Genomic DNA, 17,031 nt, shown 5'->3' on the forward strand with positions numbered 1-17,031 from the left:
AATGAGTTTTAAGCCTTTATTGGGCTTAGGAGTAGTAGTTTAGTCTTTTTGACTTTTAATGTACTCCTATAAATAGAGACATTGTAACCTATGGTTACTTGAACTATTATTCTATGGAAAATTAATAGAATGAATGACTCCCCGAGAATGTAGGCATTGTTGGTCGAACCTCGTTATATCTTGTGTTCTTTATTATTCTTTACCACTTTATCTTTAAATCTTCTTTTATCGTATATTTAGATTAGATATTTTCTCAACAACGTCAAGTATTTCAATGATGTTAGATTAAAAGATTGTGAAGAAATAATGAAGAATTACTTAATTTTGTTATTCTTTATTTTGCAGTTAAAATTTATTACTTATAAATTTGTGACAACTTAAAATCTCTCAATTTTCATTTTTTCTAAGTTTTTTAGTTTTAACAAGGATTTTATATTATTTTCTATAAACAAAAAACTCCCTTTAAATGAAAAAAAATATTATTTATTTAATATTGTGTCAAATACTCATCGTATGTAGAATTCAATTTATAATTTTATGTATGTATATATAATTTGTATGTAAATATATATATTGACCAACATAATAGCATTATTTATACTCATATAAAAATCTAAACAAAGGTAACTACTACTTTCATATAAAATATAATTAAAGTCTTAAAATCTTCTACAGAAAAACAAAATTTATATAAACTAATAACATTATATAAACACAATGTTAGAAACATCAAAGGTTCTATGGTGTAGTGGTTAGCACTCTGGACTTTGAATCCAGCGACCTGGGTTCGACTCCCGGTAGGACCTCCTTTTTATCTCTCTTCTAGCCTAGCGGCATCTCAGCCTCCCTTTGTTACTCTTTTTTTTATCCCTCTTCTAGCCTAGCGGCATCTCAGCATCCCTTTGTTATGTTGGAAACTAATGAGCATCGTGGATTGAGGCAACTAGTTTTGTGGGTCTGAAATAATGTGGTTATATCCCTATTATTTTCTAGTGGATAATTTGGCTGAAGAGAAATCATAGAACTTTCAATAATCTCAAATAATTGTTGTAGATCCTTCACAATACCATCATAATATTATATGAGGTTCGATGTGAGAAACCGACATATTTAGTTAGAGAGTTCATTGCCCTTTTGGAAGATCTCCGCACACATTAATTTTTCCTCCAAATGTGAAATATAAACACTTTTAAATAGAAAAGTCAACTTATTAACAATGTCGCCTCCCTTTGTTACTCTTTTTTTTTATCCCTCTTCTAGCCTAGCGGCATCTCAGCATCCCTTTGTTATGTTGGAAACTAATGAGCATCGTGGATTGAGGCAACTAGTTTTGTGGGTCTGAAATAATGTGGTTATATCCCTATTATTTTCTAGTGGATAATTTGGCTGAAGAGAAATCATAAAACTTTCAATAATCTCAAATAATTGTTGTAGATCCTTCACAATACCATCATAATATTATATGAGGTCCGATGAGAGAAACTGACAGATTTAGTTAGAGAGTTCAATTCCCTTTTGGAAGATCTCCGCACACATTAATTTTTCCTCCAAATGTGAAATATAAACACTTTTAAATAGAAAAGTCAACTTATTAACAATGTCTGAGATGTGTTATATTTTTCCTCCCGATGTAAACTTTTTTGTAATGGAAGGTTTTCAATTATTTAGATTTCTATTTTACCATGTTGATAAAACATAAAAATGAGAATGTCCTCAAATAGAGAAAAATAACTCCAAAAAGGTAGCCAAAAAATGAGATGTCATATGGTTATGGTAGCCGAAAAATGAGAATGTTCTAAAATATTAGAGATGTTATTTATTATGTCAGCGATTATTAAGTCTTCAGATGATATATGAAATAATTTCATTTCATCTTGAAGTGAAATGGAAAAACAATCTTCATAAGCATTGTACTCTACAAATGAACATCACATTAAAAACAAAGATAATACTTAGATAAAAAAACATACATATGTTAATGTAGATAAAAAAAATTTCCGGATGTTGTTAGGATGTCTCATACTCATGAAATTGATAATTTCGGCACATGCATCAATTATTCCACAGTCCACATGGTTTTCACTTTTCATTGAAAACATATGGCCTTTGGTCAGCGTGACTTGGTCGCTCTCGAAGTTGTTGCTATGCACGGAGAGAAAAGAGTCAACGCAAGTTTTTTAATCCTATTAGGATGTCTTCTGATTGAGGCTTTTTTTGCTACTCCAACCTCTACGGGTTGAGGTTCTATGGCAACAGTCACCACCACATCGGGTGGTGTTTTAACTCCAACATTTACGGGTTGAGAATCTATGTCAACCATCACCACTTTGGGTGGTGTTTCAACTCGAACCGTTGCCCGATTCTTAATCTTAAACTTCCTCTTAGGCTATGTTCTAAACGAGAGTGAGGCTTCTTTTACTACTCCAACCTCTACGGGTTGAGGTTTTATGGCAACAATCATCACCATTTAGGGTGGTGTTTCAAATCCAACCTCTATGAGTTGAGGATTTATGCCAACCACCACCACTTCGGGTGGTGTTGTAACTCGAATCGTCATCTCAAGTTTCTTAATCTTCTTCTTCGTTTTCTATGTTCTCTTCGGGTCATATTTTCCTACCCAAAACACCACTTTACGTGGTGATTCAACTATAAACTTACTCTTAAACTTTGTTCTGATTGAGACATCTTTTTCAACCCCAACCACCGCTTCGGGTGGTGTTTTAACTCGAACTTTTGTGAGTTGAGGATGTATGACAACCACCACCACTTTGGGTTGAGGTTCTTTTGCAGGGGATGTCTTTGTGAAATATTTGTACATGACATCTCAAATAAATTCATTTGAGTTCATAGCCTCGTACAAGACATGGATCGAGAAATTAAATAGGACAAATGAGTTCATTTTCTATTGTTGTGTTGATATTGTTAGATCTGCCAACACTTGTGTGTTGATTTTGTCATGTTTTGTGCAGATCTAACCATGTTCTTTGTAGATATATCAATAGTGTTTAATGCATTCTTAACAATGTAGGAGGTTAATATCGGTGCGACCTATGGCTCGTCATCTACAATCTGAGGCTCCTCCACCTCATCTACCACCTGATCTGACATCTCATCTACCACCATCTTAAGCTCATCCTTGTGGGTGTTTGGAAGTGAAAAGCGTCCAAAATCTCTTCCAAATCCAAATCCTCCTCGTTTGAATTCCAATTGCATCATACTTTTCAACTTATTGTCATCCTAACATGACAATATCAGAATTTGTCATTCGTAAGGTAGTTGGAGTTCAGAGTTCGTAACTCTATCCATATAGCACAATTGAAACAATAACTAATATGTTAGAACATTTACATTTGAATAAACCACTGAATTAAAGTACTAACAAAAATTATTTACAATGAGAAATTTATGCGGTCCGTGGAAATGACTATTTTCATTGATCTTCCACTTCTTGTAGGCATCAACTAAGCCATTAATTGTGAATTGTGACCAATTCAACTTTCAAATATTATTGACATTAAATATAAATTTTAGGATTTCATACACGTAGGTACAAAAATTGGGTAAGAGAAGTGCATATAATTTAATGATGATTTGGAATGTAAGTTTTGGGAATAACTTTATACATGCATTGTTGATTCTGTGAGGTCTAGAGAAAGTTGTTGACAACATAAACTACAAAATCTATCTTAAAATTATTTTTATTTGCTATGTTGTTTAGAATATTCTACGGTATTTCGGTTTTTTTAGAACCATCGCTATTTTGTTTCATTCTCCATCATCTTTTCCACTGCCTCAATTGTTCCTCATATTCGGGGTACATTGTCTCGTTTCCAAGTGACTCGACAATTTCAATCTCCCCACTATGGATGTCCAATACGCATTGAACATCCTCTTCATCTATTTTGACTTCCTCGCCATTCTATAGGATGATTGCACACCTAATGTAGTCGAATAACTTGTCGAGGTGTTGAGAGAGTTTGCCCATACATTTTGAAAGGCAAAGTGAAAGAAGCTCTCTGAAGCCTATGGCCTTCACAACCTCTTTTTGTTCATATGTCAATTGTTGAAATAAATTGAAAAGGTCCATTGACGAGTTCCTAGTCAAGAAAATGTTGTGATTAAATTTTGTTGTTTGGGGGAAGGGAGCGGAGGGTGCGGAGGGAGTTGATGGAGTTGCACACCCTTGATCATCAACTATATCACTTATGACCAGTAGTGACAAATCTGTTGTCGAGGGCCGACAGTTCTTTTTATATACTTACAAAAAATACAGATAAATGAATCACCATTAACAGATATAAAAGTGTTGAAAATTCAAGTTTTGAATATTTGGCCTCAAAAGTGATAAAAAAAAAGTGTCAAACATGACCATGTTCGGAACTAAAATATCCCGAACATTGGCAAAATGTAACACCACACTAATTCAATATATAAAAACACTGTTTGAGAATTTTCAAAAGGTATGATTTGGTGAAGAATGGAGTAAAACATATATCTAAACAATTTATTTAAGAAAAAAACACACTCTCTTCAAATTTATGTTGGTACCATTCATTTCTAGATCTATATAACTACAAATATAGATTTGGTCAGATCCAAAAATAAATTTGTAAAAAATATTCCAGATTTGAAATATCTGGAAATGGAACATTTTGTAAATGGATATATCATTATAAATAAACTTTTTGTAAGATCATGATACATATATAGATCTAGAAATAGAAATAAACAAATTATTCTTTGCCAAATCTAGAAACAGATTTATAAAAAACGCTCCAAATTTGTCCAGAATCAGAAATATAAACAAAAAATTCTCCATTCCCTCCCTCAAATTCCCTCTCCCATTCCACTCCCTCAAATGGCCATGTTTAGAATAAACCTAACTAACAAAAAGTTTTCAAACTTACCTTCTATTAGTGTTTTTGACAGACTTAGATGCAGTTGCCTCATTTTCTTGAAAAGAAACGAAGAAACATAGTATTAGTGTCATGTTAGAGTTAATGATTCAAATCATGAACATGACCATTGAAGGCTTACCATTTTCGAAGAATGAAATCGCCGAAGTGGCTGAAGTCGTCTAAGTCACCGAAGTTGAGGAGGAGGATGAAGTCAAAGAAATAGCCAAAAAAAAAGAAATATCCCAAGAAGAAATGCCAAAGTCGAAGAAATGAAGAAGATGAAAATACTGAAATATCCGAAGAAAAAACTGAGTAGGGGATTTTTAAATCATTTTAAATTATTTTTTAAAATGTCTCTCTCCTATACATAAAAATCTAAAACAAAGGTAAAAATCTTCACCCACTACTTTCATATAAATATAACTGAAATTTTACAATCTTCTAAGGAAAAACATAATTTATAAAATTGTATAAACACAGTGTTAAAAAAAACATCAAGGGTTCTATGGTGTAGTGGTTAGCACTCTGGACTTTGAATCCAGCGACCTGGGTTCGACTCCCGGTAGGACCTCTTTTTTTATCCCCTTTTCTGGCATAGCGACATCCGAGCCTCCTTGAGGTTTTAGGTTTAAACCCATCATGTGACAAGTTCTACGCCTAGTTAAGTGTGTTTGCGGGGTGTGTGTTTAACTTGTAGGGATTAGTCGCACTCCAGATGATAAACGGAACTCAATGTTCTAAAATAAGAACAACTTCAAAGACATTTTGAATGAAAATTAAATTAGTAAATTTTAATTTTTTAACAATATTTTTTGTATATCCCTCATTTTCTTTTACATTGTAAAGATGTCTAGGTATTTGAAGTCTTATTTAGAGTATTATTGGTATTCATTAGTTATACTAAGAACTATTGATGCATGTTAGGAATCTTTGATTGAGGCAGCTAGATTTGTGGGTCTGAAATAATGAGGTTATATCCTCATTATTTTATGGTGGATAATTTGGTTTGAGAGAAATTGTAAAACCTTCAACAATCTTAAACGACTGTTACGATTCACAATGCTATCATCGTAACATTATATGAAGTTCGATGTGGGAAGCCGACAGATTTAGTCAAATAGTTCATTGCCCTTTTAAAAGATCTCCGCACACATTAATTTTATAATATTTGTGTGATTTTTCTTTACAAATGTAATATTTGTGTAGTTGTCACCTGACTTTCAATTTCATAATATCAAAACATGGATATTTTTAAAAAATAATTATATATATTTTTTCTCTCTTTGAGATATTTTAGTAGGTTTCCAAATACAATATTTATTTTGATAGTATTTTAAGTTCATCCTTTTTATATATCCCATTGGTATTATGGTAATATATATATTATATATATATATATATATGATCACATATTAACATCAATTTAAAATTACAAGATAGATAAATTAATAACAAATAATATAAACATAAACATTACAATTTAAATACAGATATACAATAGAATATAAAAGTATTTTCAAATAGGATAAAAATAATTTTTTATTTTTATATAGTTCAACATATATTTTCCTAGTCCTTTTCAAAAATAAATAAATAATAATTTCCTAGTACTTTCCTACAAGGTGGACAATTATCATTTTCATAAGCATCATCGTGGCGCACGTTAGCTAAAACCCTAGCAAAATTGCGAAGCCCTCTGTTCTTCAGTCCCCCACAGTTCCCACAAGTCCAGACAGTGGCAAAATATCTTCAGATCTTTCAGATAGGGAAGAAGATATCTACAGTCGCGGCCAAAATTCAATCCAGACATCTTCATTCTGATCCTAGGATAGAGAAAATGAGCGCCGCACAAGAAGCTCACAACAGGGAGGCCTTCCGTCAATCCGTCACCAATACTCTCGAACGCCGTCTTTTCTACATTCCTTCCTTCAAGATTTACCGTGGTGTTGCTGGCTTATACGATTATGGACCACCCGGCTGCGCCGTTAAGTCCAATGTCCTTGCTTTCTGGCGTCAGGTTACCTCTCTCTCCCCTCCTTGATTGTACTCTTCTATTGAGATTGGTATATTTACTGCTACCCACTTCATTGTTAGGATGTTTTCTATTTTGCTTGTAATTTCATGTAATTGGTAGAAGTTGAATATGTTATTCCAAGTGTTTCATATGCTAATATGATATAGCTATATAAAAATCCCGTCTTGATGAGAGCTTGATTAGTGAGAGAAACTTGTCTGATGAATCATCAATTTTAGTTATTCTTCTTATTAGATAGATCTTGACATCTAATCTCATGTAATTGATTCCCTATTGCTTTGATTTTTCATTTTTAGCACTTTGTTCTGGAAGAGAGCATGTTGGAAGTGGATTGCCCATGTGTAACACCAGAGGTTGTATTGAAAGCATCTGGACATGTTGATAAGTTCACTGATCTCATGGTTAAGGATGAAAAGACTGGTACTTGCTACCGTGCAGATCACTTGCTCAAAGATTTTTGCAAGGAAAAGATTGAAAAAGATCCTAATCTATCTGAAGAGAAGGCTGCTGAGCTGAAGCATGTTCTTGCAGTCTTGGATGATCTTTCTTCTGAAGAATTGGGTGCAAAAATTAAGGGGTATGGTATTACAGCGCCTGATACTAAGAACCCTCTTTCTGATCCATATCCATTCAACTTGATGTTTCAAACTTCTATTGGACCTTCTGGTGTGAGCCGTGGGTAAGAATGTTCACTTACTATTCAATCTTCATTTTTGTCTTTCGGTTCCTGTTATTCTAACTTACTTAAGGCCTTCACCCTTTTGGTGTTCAGGTATATGCGCCCGGAAACTGCTCAGGGCATTTTTGTGAACTTTAAGGATCTTTACTATTTTAATGGAAACAAACTCCCTTTTGCTGCTGCACAGATTGGCCAAGCCTTTAGGAATGAGGTTCCAACTCTATCTCTAACCACATTTCTTTGATTTATTGTGTATCTTATTATGGTTAACTTTTTTTCTTCAAGTCAATGCAAATTGGTCTCTCAGCTTTCCGCCTTTGAATTATTTATTGGGGGATGTATAGGGAATTCATGTAAATCACTTTTGGTAGCCCTTACGTGTAAAATAGAAAATCAAATGCATAAATAGCATTATAGCTGTATTTTTTTCATAACAATGACATTATTAATATATAGAATAGTAAGATAAATATTATGGACAGACAAATTATAAGTTGACATCATTAATAATAACCTAATAATAAAAATATGATCTATCAATATATATAAGTTAATATTATAAATAAGTGGGTTAAAATGTTCTTATTGCAATTATAATATTTGGGTAGATGCTTGATGCCCGTCTCATTCCTTGTTAATCACTTTTGGGTTTTCTCCTTAACCATAACCGGAACTAGCAAAAACTGGCATTTGATTGACCGACTACAACCATACAAGTTCTAGCCTATTGATGGCTTTTCAAATTGCAGATTTCCCCTCGACAAGGTCTGCTAAGAGTACGTGAATTTACATTGGCTGAAATAGAACATTTTGTGGATCCAGAGGATAAATCTCATCCTAAGTTCCCTGAAGTTGCAAAGTTGGAATTCTTGATGTTCCCTCGGGAAGACCAAGTTTCTGGAAAGTCAGCAAGGAGATTGTGCATTGGTGAAGCGGTTACCCAGGTTAGTCACACAATGTTTAGTTTTATTTAATGAAGAAAATCCTTTTATCCAACTATTTTCCACCTCTTTCCATTCAGGGAATTGTTAACAATGAAACACTCGGGTACTTCATTGGGAGAGTCTATTTGTTTCTTACATCTCTTGGTATAGACAAGGAACGCTTGCGATTCAGACAACATCTTGCAAATGAGATGGCCCACTATGCTGCAGATTGTTGGGATGCTGAGATTGAATGCTCTTATGGCTGGATTGAATGCGTTGGTATAGCTGATAGATCTGCATATGATTTACGTGCTCACACAGTGAGTTCAATCTCTCAGTAACTAGATGAACACAAAAGAAATAACCAATACTGTTTCATTTTAATAGGATTAATTGCTAGTTTTCTTGACCGTTGTGCTGCAGGATAAAAGTGGTGTGGCCCTAGTAGCAGCTGAAAAGTTTGCAGAACCAAGAGAAGTTGAGGTACCTTGGCTGTTAGCATATCTAAATATGTGTATGTATTGTGTGGTGTATGAAAAAGCCATGTGACCTTTTTGTATTACCACTGTCAACATAGAAACTCGTTATAACACCCATAAAGAAGGAGCTGGGCCTTGCTTTCAAGGGTAATCAGAAGATGATAGTTGAAGCATTGGAGGTAAGCCATAACATAATTCCATTTTTTTTAGGATTTTACCAGTTTCTTGTTAGTTATTGTGTCATGATAGTAGTAGGATATTTGGGCTGTTTTGTTATAAAAGAGTTTCCTGTTGATCATGATCTAAAAAAATATACATTTATTATGTTTCCCCGAAATCACAGTGATGTAGAGAATAATCTAATCATTATATAAAAATAATTTGATCATGATTGAGAGAAAAAATCTATATACCAATAACGCAAAGAATTACACGAAAGAAATTGTACTATTAAATAAAGCATCACAAGTTGAACTATAACGGGGATCAAAATCCAAAAGGTAATATCTAGAATCTTGTACCAAATGAAAAAAAAAATATCACTTCCAATTTTAACTTTGGGGCAATTTTCCAGTGAAACATTAATTGTGACAAAAGCGTAGTTTCCAATAGCCTCCTTAGGATTAATATTGTAGGGATAGTACGGGAATCGGTAGTACCCACCCATGGTAGCTTAAATTGGTGGTCGGTATGGACTTGAGAGCTTTAGGTCTAATGTTCAAAACTCACTCAAGGATTCTACCTTAGCCGTCTCTAGGGTATGGTAATTGTTAGTAGTATAGGGGTAATAATATGGTAACTAGTAGAGTATTCTATTATTTGAAGGAAGGAATGAAATAGTTATTGAATCTGGATTTGTCTTTATCATGCTTTGGCCATTGTGGATGAAATAACTTTGATTTTGGTAAAATTATTTAATAATTATTGCAGGCAATGGGGGAGGAAGAAGCTTTAGAAATGAAAACGAACTTGGATTCAAAGGGAGAAGTACAATTTCGCGTTTGCACACTTGAGAAGGATGTGACCATTAAGAAGGGCATGGTGACAATCTCCAAGGAGATAAAGAAGGAACACCAAAGGGTCTTCACACCATCAGTTATTGAACCTTCCTTTGGCATTGGGAGGATTATTTACTGTCTTTACGAGCATTCCTTTTATACCAGGCCTAATAAAGGCGGAGACGAGCAATTGAATGTTTTCCGTTTCCCTCCATTAGTGGCACCCATCAAATGCACCGTCTTCCCATTGGTTCAGAATCAAGAATATGAAGGGGTCGCCCGAAGCATTGCTAAAGCTCTAACTGCTTTCGGAATCTCTTATAAGATTGATCTCACAGGTAAAATAAAGTGGATTATTTGGGTTAAATTAATTACTTATTGTCATCAAATGGGATGATCAATATTTTTTCTCATTGTGTAGGTACGACGATTGGGAAGAGGTACGCGAGGACAGACGAGCTTGGCGTGCCACTTGCGATTACAGTTGATTCGACGACAACAGTTACATTAAGGGAGAGAGACAGCAAACATCAGATTCGTGTCAGCGTCGATGAAGTGGCAACAGTTGTCAAGGAGGTGAGCGATGGAACGAGCACGTGGGCGGATGTGCTGTGGAAATACCCGACTCATTCTTCATCAACAAACGAGGAATGAAAGGAAAAAATTTAATTTAATTTTACTGAAAGTTCGTTACAGTTATACCATACCTGGGTTTGTGACTTGTTTGTTTGCTTTAAACGGTTGTTGAAAACATATTATAAGATGCACAAGTTTTTTTAATTGTAACACTAAAACTTGGCTTCACTTAGTTTTGATTATAAGATTCTGAATCAGTTTTGTTTATTTCATGGATTTGTGCTTTCAAATTAAACTGCCATAACCTAACCTTTGATGTTTTTACATTATGAAAATGATTAATATTTTTTTTCTTAAAATTATTAATGATTTATTTCATTTAGATTAGGTTATCAAACAAAATATACTTCTTAATATTTTGTATTAGAATACCGTCGTTTTAAAATGAATTAATTTTTTTATAGGTCAATTTATTTGAAAATGTCATATTATTAAAATTTGGTATAATTTATAGAATCTTACAATAGACATCAATCTATCTTATATATAATGATAGAGGTGGATAGACCTACCCAGTATCCACCAATGTCCTAGAAAATAGAACTGTTCTGTTAAGGATAGTTATGAATTCAACTCATAATTGTAATGTATATCAAAAATATAATTCAAATAATGCCAAAATAAAATCAATGTCTTGTTTAATAAAATTATTTAATAATATTTTTGTTTGGGTAAACAAAGAATTATTTTAATTCATGATTGTTGGTTGAAAATGACCAAAATACTATTTCAGACGAATAATAAAAATAGACCACTATTGTTTAGGCCCTTAGGGTTTGTAATTTTTATAAATTTGTTATTTTATTTTTAAATTTTAAAACTTATCGGATCGACGGTTTCGAGTATTCGTTTTGTCCGATCTGTATTTGGAACTCCAATAAAAATATCGGATCCATTGGATTCGAATTTTTTTGAATCGGATCGGGTCTTTCTAATCGGATTTCTTGACCACCCCTAATAAAGGATATAATAACCCTAGTAATAGATATAATAACTAACTAGTTTGTTAAAACTCTACCTTTATAATTTTGTTTACCATTTTGAACAAGTGCAATTTGCAACAATGGCATTTTTTTAACTTTAATTTAGTTTTGATTTTTTTTTTTTTTTTTTTTAAATTAGATTTCTATTGCTGCCTTTCATTATAATTTTAAAAATTATATTCTTACCTATCTTTTTTTTGTTTCAATAAATCATTATATAAAATTTAAGAATATAGTCACAAATAAGGATGACAATTTGAAATCGTCCCGCGAAAACCGAGCCGAATTGTCCCATTTACGATGATTTTTCCCTGAAAACGAACGGGAATGGGACAGGAATACCCCGACCCGCCCTGACTTCACCCCGATTCTGCCCCAAATACCATAAACATAATTAAATATATTAAATTACCAATATATTTATTTATTCACTATATTTTATAAGAATAATAAGGTTATTTCTTTATAATAATATAAAATTTTAATATATTACAATATATATTATATTAAAAAAAATCGTTTATATAATTTTATTGTATAATTTTTATTTATTCTTTTAAAAAAATTATTAACGGTGCCCCTCGGGATTCTCCGAAACCGAAAAAAAACGGGGCGGGAATGGTATTAAAAGAATTCCCGAAATTAAAACGGTGCGGGAATGATAATTGCATTCTCCGCCCCGAACCGCCCCATTGTCATCCCTAGTCACAAAATATTAATGACAAAAATAAAAAATAAAATGTGAGAACACAAATTGAATATTGTTTGATGCACAAGTTTCGAGTAACTCAACAAATAAATAAATTGCATAGTCGTGGATATAAAATAAACCTTTGTGATTATTTGAAAATTGATAAATTTAAGTGATAAAAATGATGTAAACAAAAGTTCAATGGAAGAAACGTTAAAATCTAAAAAGTTGAGAGATAAAATACGAAGTTATATAGCACAGAAAAATGGCGGATTCTTTCTTCTCCGCTAGTTCTCTCAACTGTGCCCTAAAACTGGATTCTTTCTTCAATCAATGGTGAGTATCGCAATCTCCAATCCCTTATATCTATTTCGCTCTTCGTCGATAAATGCGGATTACATAACTCCAATTTCGATCCAATCCAAAACTACTGTTGTTTACTTCAGAATTCGTGTTTAATTAATTTAGCCGCTAATTTGATGGATTATGCATAGACAAACTGTAGATTAGGTTAAACTGCTCTAGACTTGGTTTTCACCTTCATCTGAATCATGATTTGCTTCTTTGAATCGTGTATATAATTTCTCCCTATAATTTTCACCTTCATCTGAATATGTTCTTAGACCAAGGAAGAACCGTCTTCAAAGCCCTTCAAGAATGCAGGCGTTCACCAAACTTCAAAACTGTTTATCAAATTCATGGTAGGATCACTAAACTTGGTTATGGAATCTACTCCTCAATCATATCATCTCTCATATCATCATATCTATGTTGCGATCAATCCAAACTTGCCTCTCAACTTCTCAACGAGTTTCCTCATCAAAGATTTGATCTCGTCTCTTCTAATATGCTCATCTCTAATTTCATGACAATTAGGGACGTCGATACTGCAAACAGATTGTTCAACAACATGGCGATTCGCGATACAGTCTCCTGGAACTCTATGATCGGCGGTTTTGTGAAAATCGCTCGCTATAATGAAGCCATTCAAGTTTTCTTCCATATGTTGAGTTCAAATGTAAATCCTGATGGTTATACATTCGCATCCTCGATTACTGCTTGCGCTCGAATCGGAGCTCTCGATCATGGCGAGAGGATTCACGGAATTTTTATCGAGAAAAAGATTGATCTCAACCACATTCTATCGTCTGCCCTCATTGACATGTATTCAAAATGCGGAAGAATTCATGTGGCGAAAGAAGTTTTCGATAATTCATTGAAGAACGATGTATCTGTGTGGAATGCGATGATCACCGCGTATGCAACTCACGGGCTTGGTTATGAAGCAATCGGTGTTTTCTCACGTATGGAGATAGAACCTGATTCGATAACCTTTATCGGGGTTTTAACAGCTTGTAGTCATTCGGGGCTGGTCGAGGAGGGTCGTGAGTATTTCGCGACGATGAATTGCTCTTACTCGATCGAGCCGAGTATTCATCATTATGGGGCGATGGTTGATTTGTTGGGTCGAGCGGGGTTTATAGACGAGGCTTATGGGATGATTCAACGGATGCCGATGAAGCCTGATTCTGTAATTTGGCGAGCGCTTCTCAGTGCCTGCACTAATTATAAAAACACTGAACTGGGTGAAATTGCAGTATCAAAAATATCGGATCTTGACAGTGGAGATTACGTTTTGTTGGCGAATATCTATTGCGGTATAAGAAAATGGGAAGGAGCGGAGAAATTGAGGAACACAATGAAGAGGAACGGAGTAAGGAAAGTGCGAGGGAAGAGTTGGATTGAGATTGGGAGTTTTATACATCAGTTTAAAGCGGGAGATCGAATCGATAGAGATACGGAGAAAGTATTGGGAGGATTGATTAAGAGGATGAAGATGGAAGGATTTGTTGCGAGTTCGGAAATGGTGTTGATGGATGTATGCGATGAGGAAAAAGAAGAGAATTTGAATATGCATAGCGAGAAGTTGGCATTGGCGTTTGGAATAATGAAGACAAGTCCTGGAAGTGAGATTATGATTTCGAAGAATATAAGAACTTGTTTGGATTGTCATCGATGGATGAAAATGATTTCGGCTGTGTTGAATAGGACGGTTATTGTTAGGGATAGGGTTCGGTTTCATCGGTTTGAAAGTGGTGTATGTAGTTGCGGAGATTATTGGTAGTAGTTGGTTAGAAGTTAGATCCAATGTTTCTCATCCGCCCTTGATTTGGATGAGCAAGATAACTGATCATGAAATTGTCAAGTCCTCAAGGCCACAAGAAACGCTTGCTGAGCATCAAGAAGAGCTCGAACTCTCAACACTATGCCACGGTGATGTCTGCGTCGTCTCTTCCTCTGATCAGAAGTCGAGATTTGGTCGCCGCCCAGGTGCTGGCAACTGGATAATGTTTAACTTGGAAGTTGTATATATAGACCATATTATAACTTGAAGCTAGATGGAACGAAGCTTAAATTTCCTTTTTCTCTTATGTTTGATCACTGTTTTTGTTTAGCCTTGATATTATTGTACTGAAATCATTCTAGTATTTTCTACTGAATCATATAATTAACAACTTATATATGTTAATTTTACTATTTGCTCGTGCAGTTACCAATTAGTAATCTTGCATGTGTTCTTTGTTACATGTTTATTTTATAAGGACTAACTTAATTTTCTTTAATTTCTATTTTTATTTTTTTTATAAAGATTTAGAGGAATTTTCGAAAGAAGAAGGTATGGGTACAATTGTCTCAAAAAAAACTGTGTTACAGGCGTTTGACTCAATCCGACAATAGAGTTTATACGGGATGAAAAAATTTCGATGTTATTGACATTTTTATTGTCTTCTTTTTTCTCTTCTCTCATTACAAACGTATTTGCGGTCTGTTTAATAAAAATCGAAACTTTTCAATAAAAAAAACCGTTTGTTATGTTTGTTATTCAGAATATGACTAATTATATGGGTTAAACATGTAACATGCAAAACACACTCCATCTTCATTTTTTTTATTACTTGTTCTTTGGGATTTGATCCTATAAGAATGCCTGCATTACCCTAACAGAATTATATACTGGAATACCAAAACATTATATATATATATCATGCATGGAATCCTTCCATTCCATGCATGTGTTTAAATTAATTGAACCACAACCATGTTTAGCTATAATAAAGAAATGTAATAATTTAACTATTTGAGCAATGGTTTTCTTTTAAAAGAAAAAGAAATTATTTGACCAAGGGGCAAGGCTAGCTACTATTGAGTAATTAATTTAATATTTAATAACTTTGAGATAAAAGTAATATATTAGTTGATTTGGGCCGTTGAAACTTAAAAGAGATGATGAGTCTAGAAAGATAAGGATGCTAGAGAGAAAGAGAGTGTGTTGTGTTTGTGTGGGGAACACAATTTCACTTTCTCCTTCAACCACTCGATCACTCATCGTCTAAACTCCCTATCCTTCTTCTTTCTTCATTACCCCCTCTTCTAGTTCAATTCCATCACACACATACAGACAGAGATAATAATAATAATAACAATGGCCCTGAAGCTAGCGATGAGTAGTACTACTACAACAGCAGCAGCACTACCACCGCCAAGCTTAGCCACCACCGGCAATGGCGCCGGATTACGACTACAGACCGATCGATTCGCTCTAAAGTCATCTTTCTTCTCTCCTTCTCTTAATCTCTTACTCCCCACTCGCCCCCCGCCTGTAGCTACTACGGCGCCTAAATTCTCCATGCGCGTATCCTCCAAACAGGCCTACATATGCCGAGACTGCGGCTATATTTACAATGACAAAACCCCATTCGATAAACTACCCGATAATTTCTTCTGTCGAGGTCAGTCAGTCAGTCAGTTCTTTCTATCTATCTATTTATACTAATTCTGTTACTTAGAGAAATTAATTAATTAGATTAATTGAATTAATTAGTTTGTGGAGCTCCAAAGAGGAGATTCAAGCCATATACTCCAGCAGTGTCAAAGGATGCTAATTCCACCGATGTCAGGAAAGCCAGGAAAGCTGAGTTAAAGAGAGATGAATCCGTTGGGTAAATAATTATCACCACCTATTTATTCTAATCTAATCAATGTCAGATTAAAAACATTTGGCATTGGTTATTACCTCAATGATGAAAGTGATTATGTTGGCTAGACACATATTTTGTCTTGTGTAGTTTTACTACACGGATGAACCTCAATGTGGTTACTATGACCCATTTGTTTTGTTGTATTTTCGATAATAATCGATGGTTCATTAGTGTGCTACTTGTTATCTTGGATGTGGAATATTGTTAATGTATTAGGTTTAACCTCTGTCAACCTAAACAACATTAGTCCCTTTAATGTACGACATCTTGACATCATTCTTTTTCTTGTGTACAGGAAAGCATTGCCCATTGCAATTGCTGTTGGAGCTGTTGCACTAGTTGCTTTGTATTTCTACATCAACAACTCCTTCTAAACTCAAGGACTAAGCTTTCTAGCTACATCTCTATTGGATTTTTTTTGTTATGATATTGGTAAGTTTGAAATTCTTATTTCCAAAATCAGTCAGAATTAGAAATAAACCCTGATTTTTTATGAATTGGATTCTTCTATTATATATTTACATCTACTAGTCAATCAAATCTTTTATGGAAATTTTATATATGATGGTTATAAAGTTGTTGTTAACTACAAATAAGGAAGACAATGTGAAATAAAGAATATGAACTTTCATCTACCATACTGCTTATTATATATAGTTGCAGCAG

General features: G+C 34.0%; 3 protein-coding genes and 2 non-coding genes across 5 annotated transcripts; all 5 read left to right on the plus strand.

The window, feature by feature from the left end:
• The first annotated feature begins 734 nt into the window (after positions 1-734).
• TRNAQ-UUG lies at positions 735-806 on the plus strand. The gene has a single exon. It is a non-coding gene; the product is annotated as a tRNA-Gln (tRNA).
• A 4,591-nt stretch (positions 807-5,397) lies between these two features.
• TRNAQ-UUG lies at positions 5,398-5,469 on the plus strand. Its single transcript has one exon. It is a non-coding gene; the product is annotated as a tRNA-Gln (tRNA).
• Positions 5,470-6,568: 1,099 nt separating this feature from the next.
• Positions 6,569-10,861, plus strand: LOC124920451 (glycine--tRNA ligase, mitochondrial 1-like). The gene is made up of 9 exons (XM_047460943.1): positions 6,569-6,915; positions 7,230-7,612; positions 7,706-7,823; positions 8,362-8,556; positions 8,634-8,858; positions 8,962-9,021; positions 9,116-9,196; positions 9,948-10,353; positions 10,437-10,861. The coding sequence occupies exons 1-9, from the start codon at positions 6,736-6,738 to the stop codon at positions 10,667-10,669; spliced, it is 1,881 nt and encodes a 626-aa protein (XP_047316899.1). The 5' UTR covers positions 6,569-6,735; the 3' UTR covers positions 10,670-10,861.
• Positions 10,862-12,613: 1,752 nt separating this feature from the next.
• On the plus strand, positions 12,614-14,841 carry LOC124918660 (pentatricopeptide repeat-containing protein At5g50990). Its single transcript, XM_047458700.1, has one exon. The coding sequence runs from the start codon at positions 12,939-12,941 to the stop codon at positions 14,448-14,450; it is 1,512 nt and encodes a 503-aa protein (XP_047314656.1). The 5' UTR covers positions 12,614-12,938; the 3' UTR covers positions 14,451-14,841.
• Positions 14,842-15,702: 861 nt separating this feature from the next.
• LOC124920453 lies at positions 15,703-16,875 on the plus strand. Its single transcript, XM_047460945.1, has 3 exons — positions 15,703-16,116; positions 16,209-16,326; positions 16,661-16,875. Exons 1-3 carry the CDS (start codon positions 15,810-15,812, stop codon positions 16,737-16,739), a joined length of 504 nt encoding a protein of 167 aa, XP_047316901.1. The 5' UTR covers positions 15,703-15,809; the 3' UTR covers positions 16,740-16,875.
• The last annotated feature ends 156 nt before the right edge of the window (positions 16,876-17,031 follow it).

Source organism: Impatiens glandulifera, chromosome 1 (assembly GCF_907164915.1).
Source record: "Impatiens glandulifera chromosome 1, dImpGla2.1, whole genome shotgun sequence".
Taxonomy (NCBI): Eukaryota; Viridiplantae; Streptophyta; class Magnoliopsida; order Ericales; family Balsaminaceae; genus Impatiens; species Impatiens glandulifera.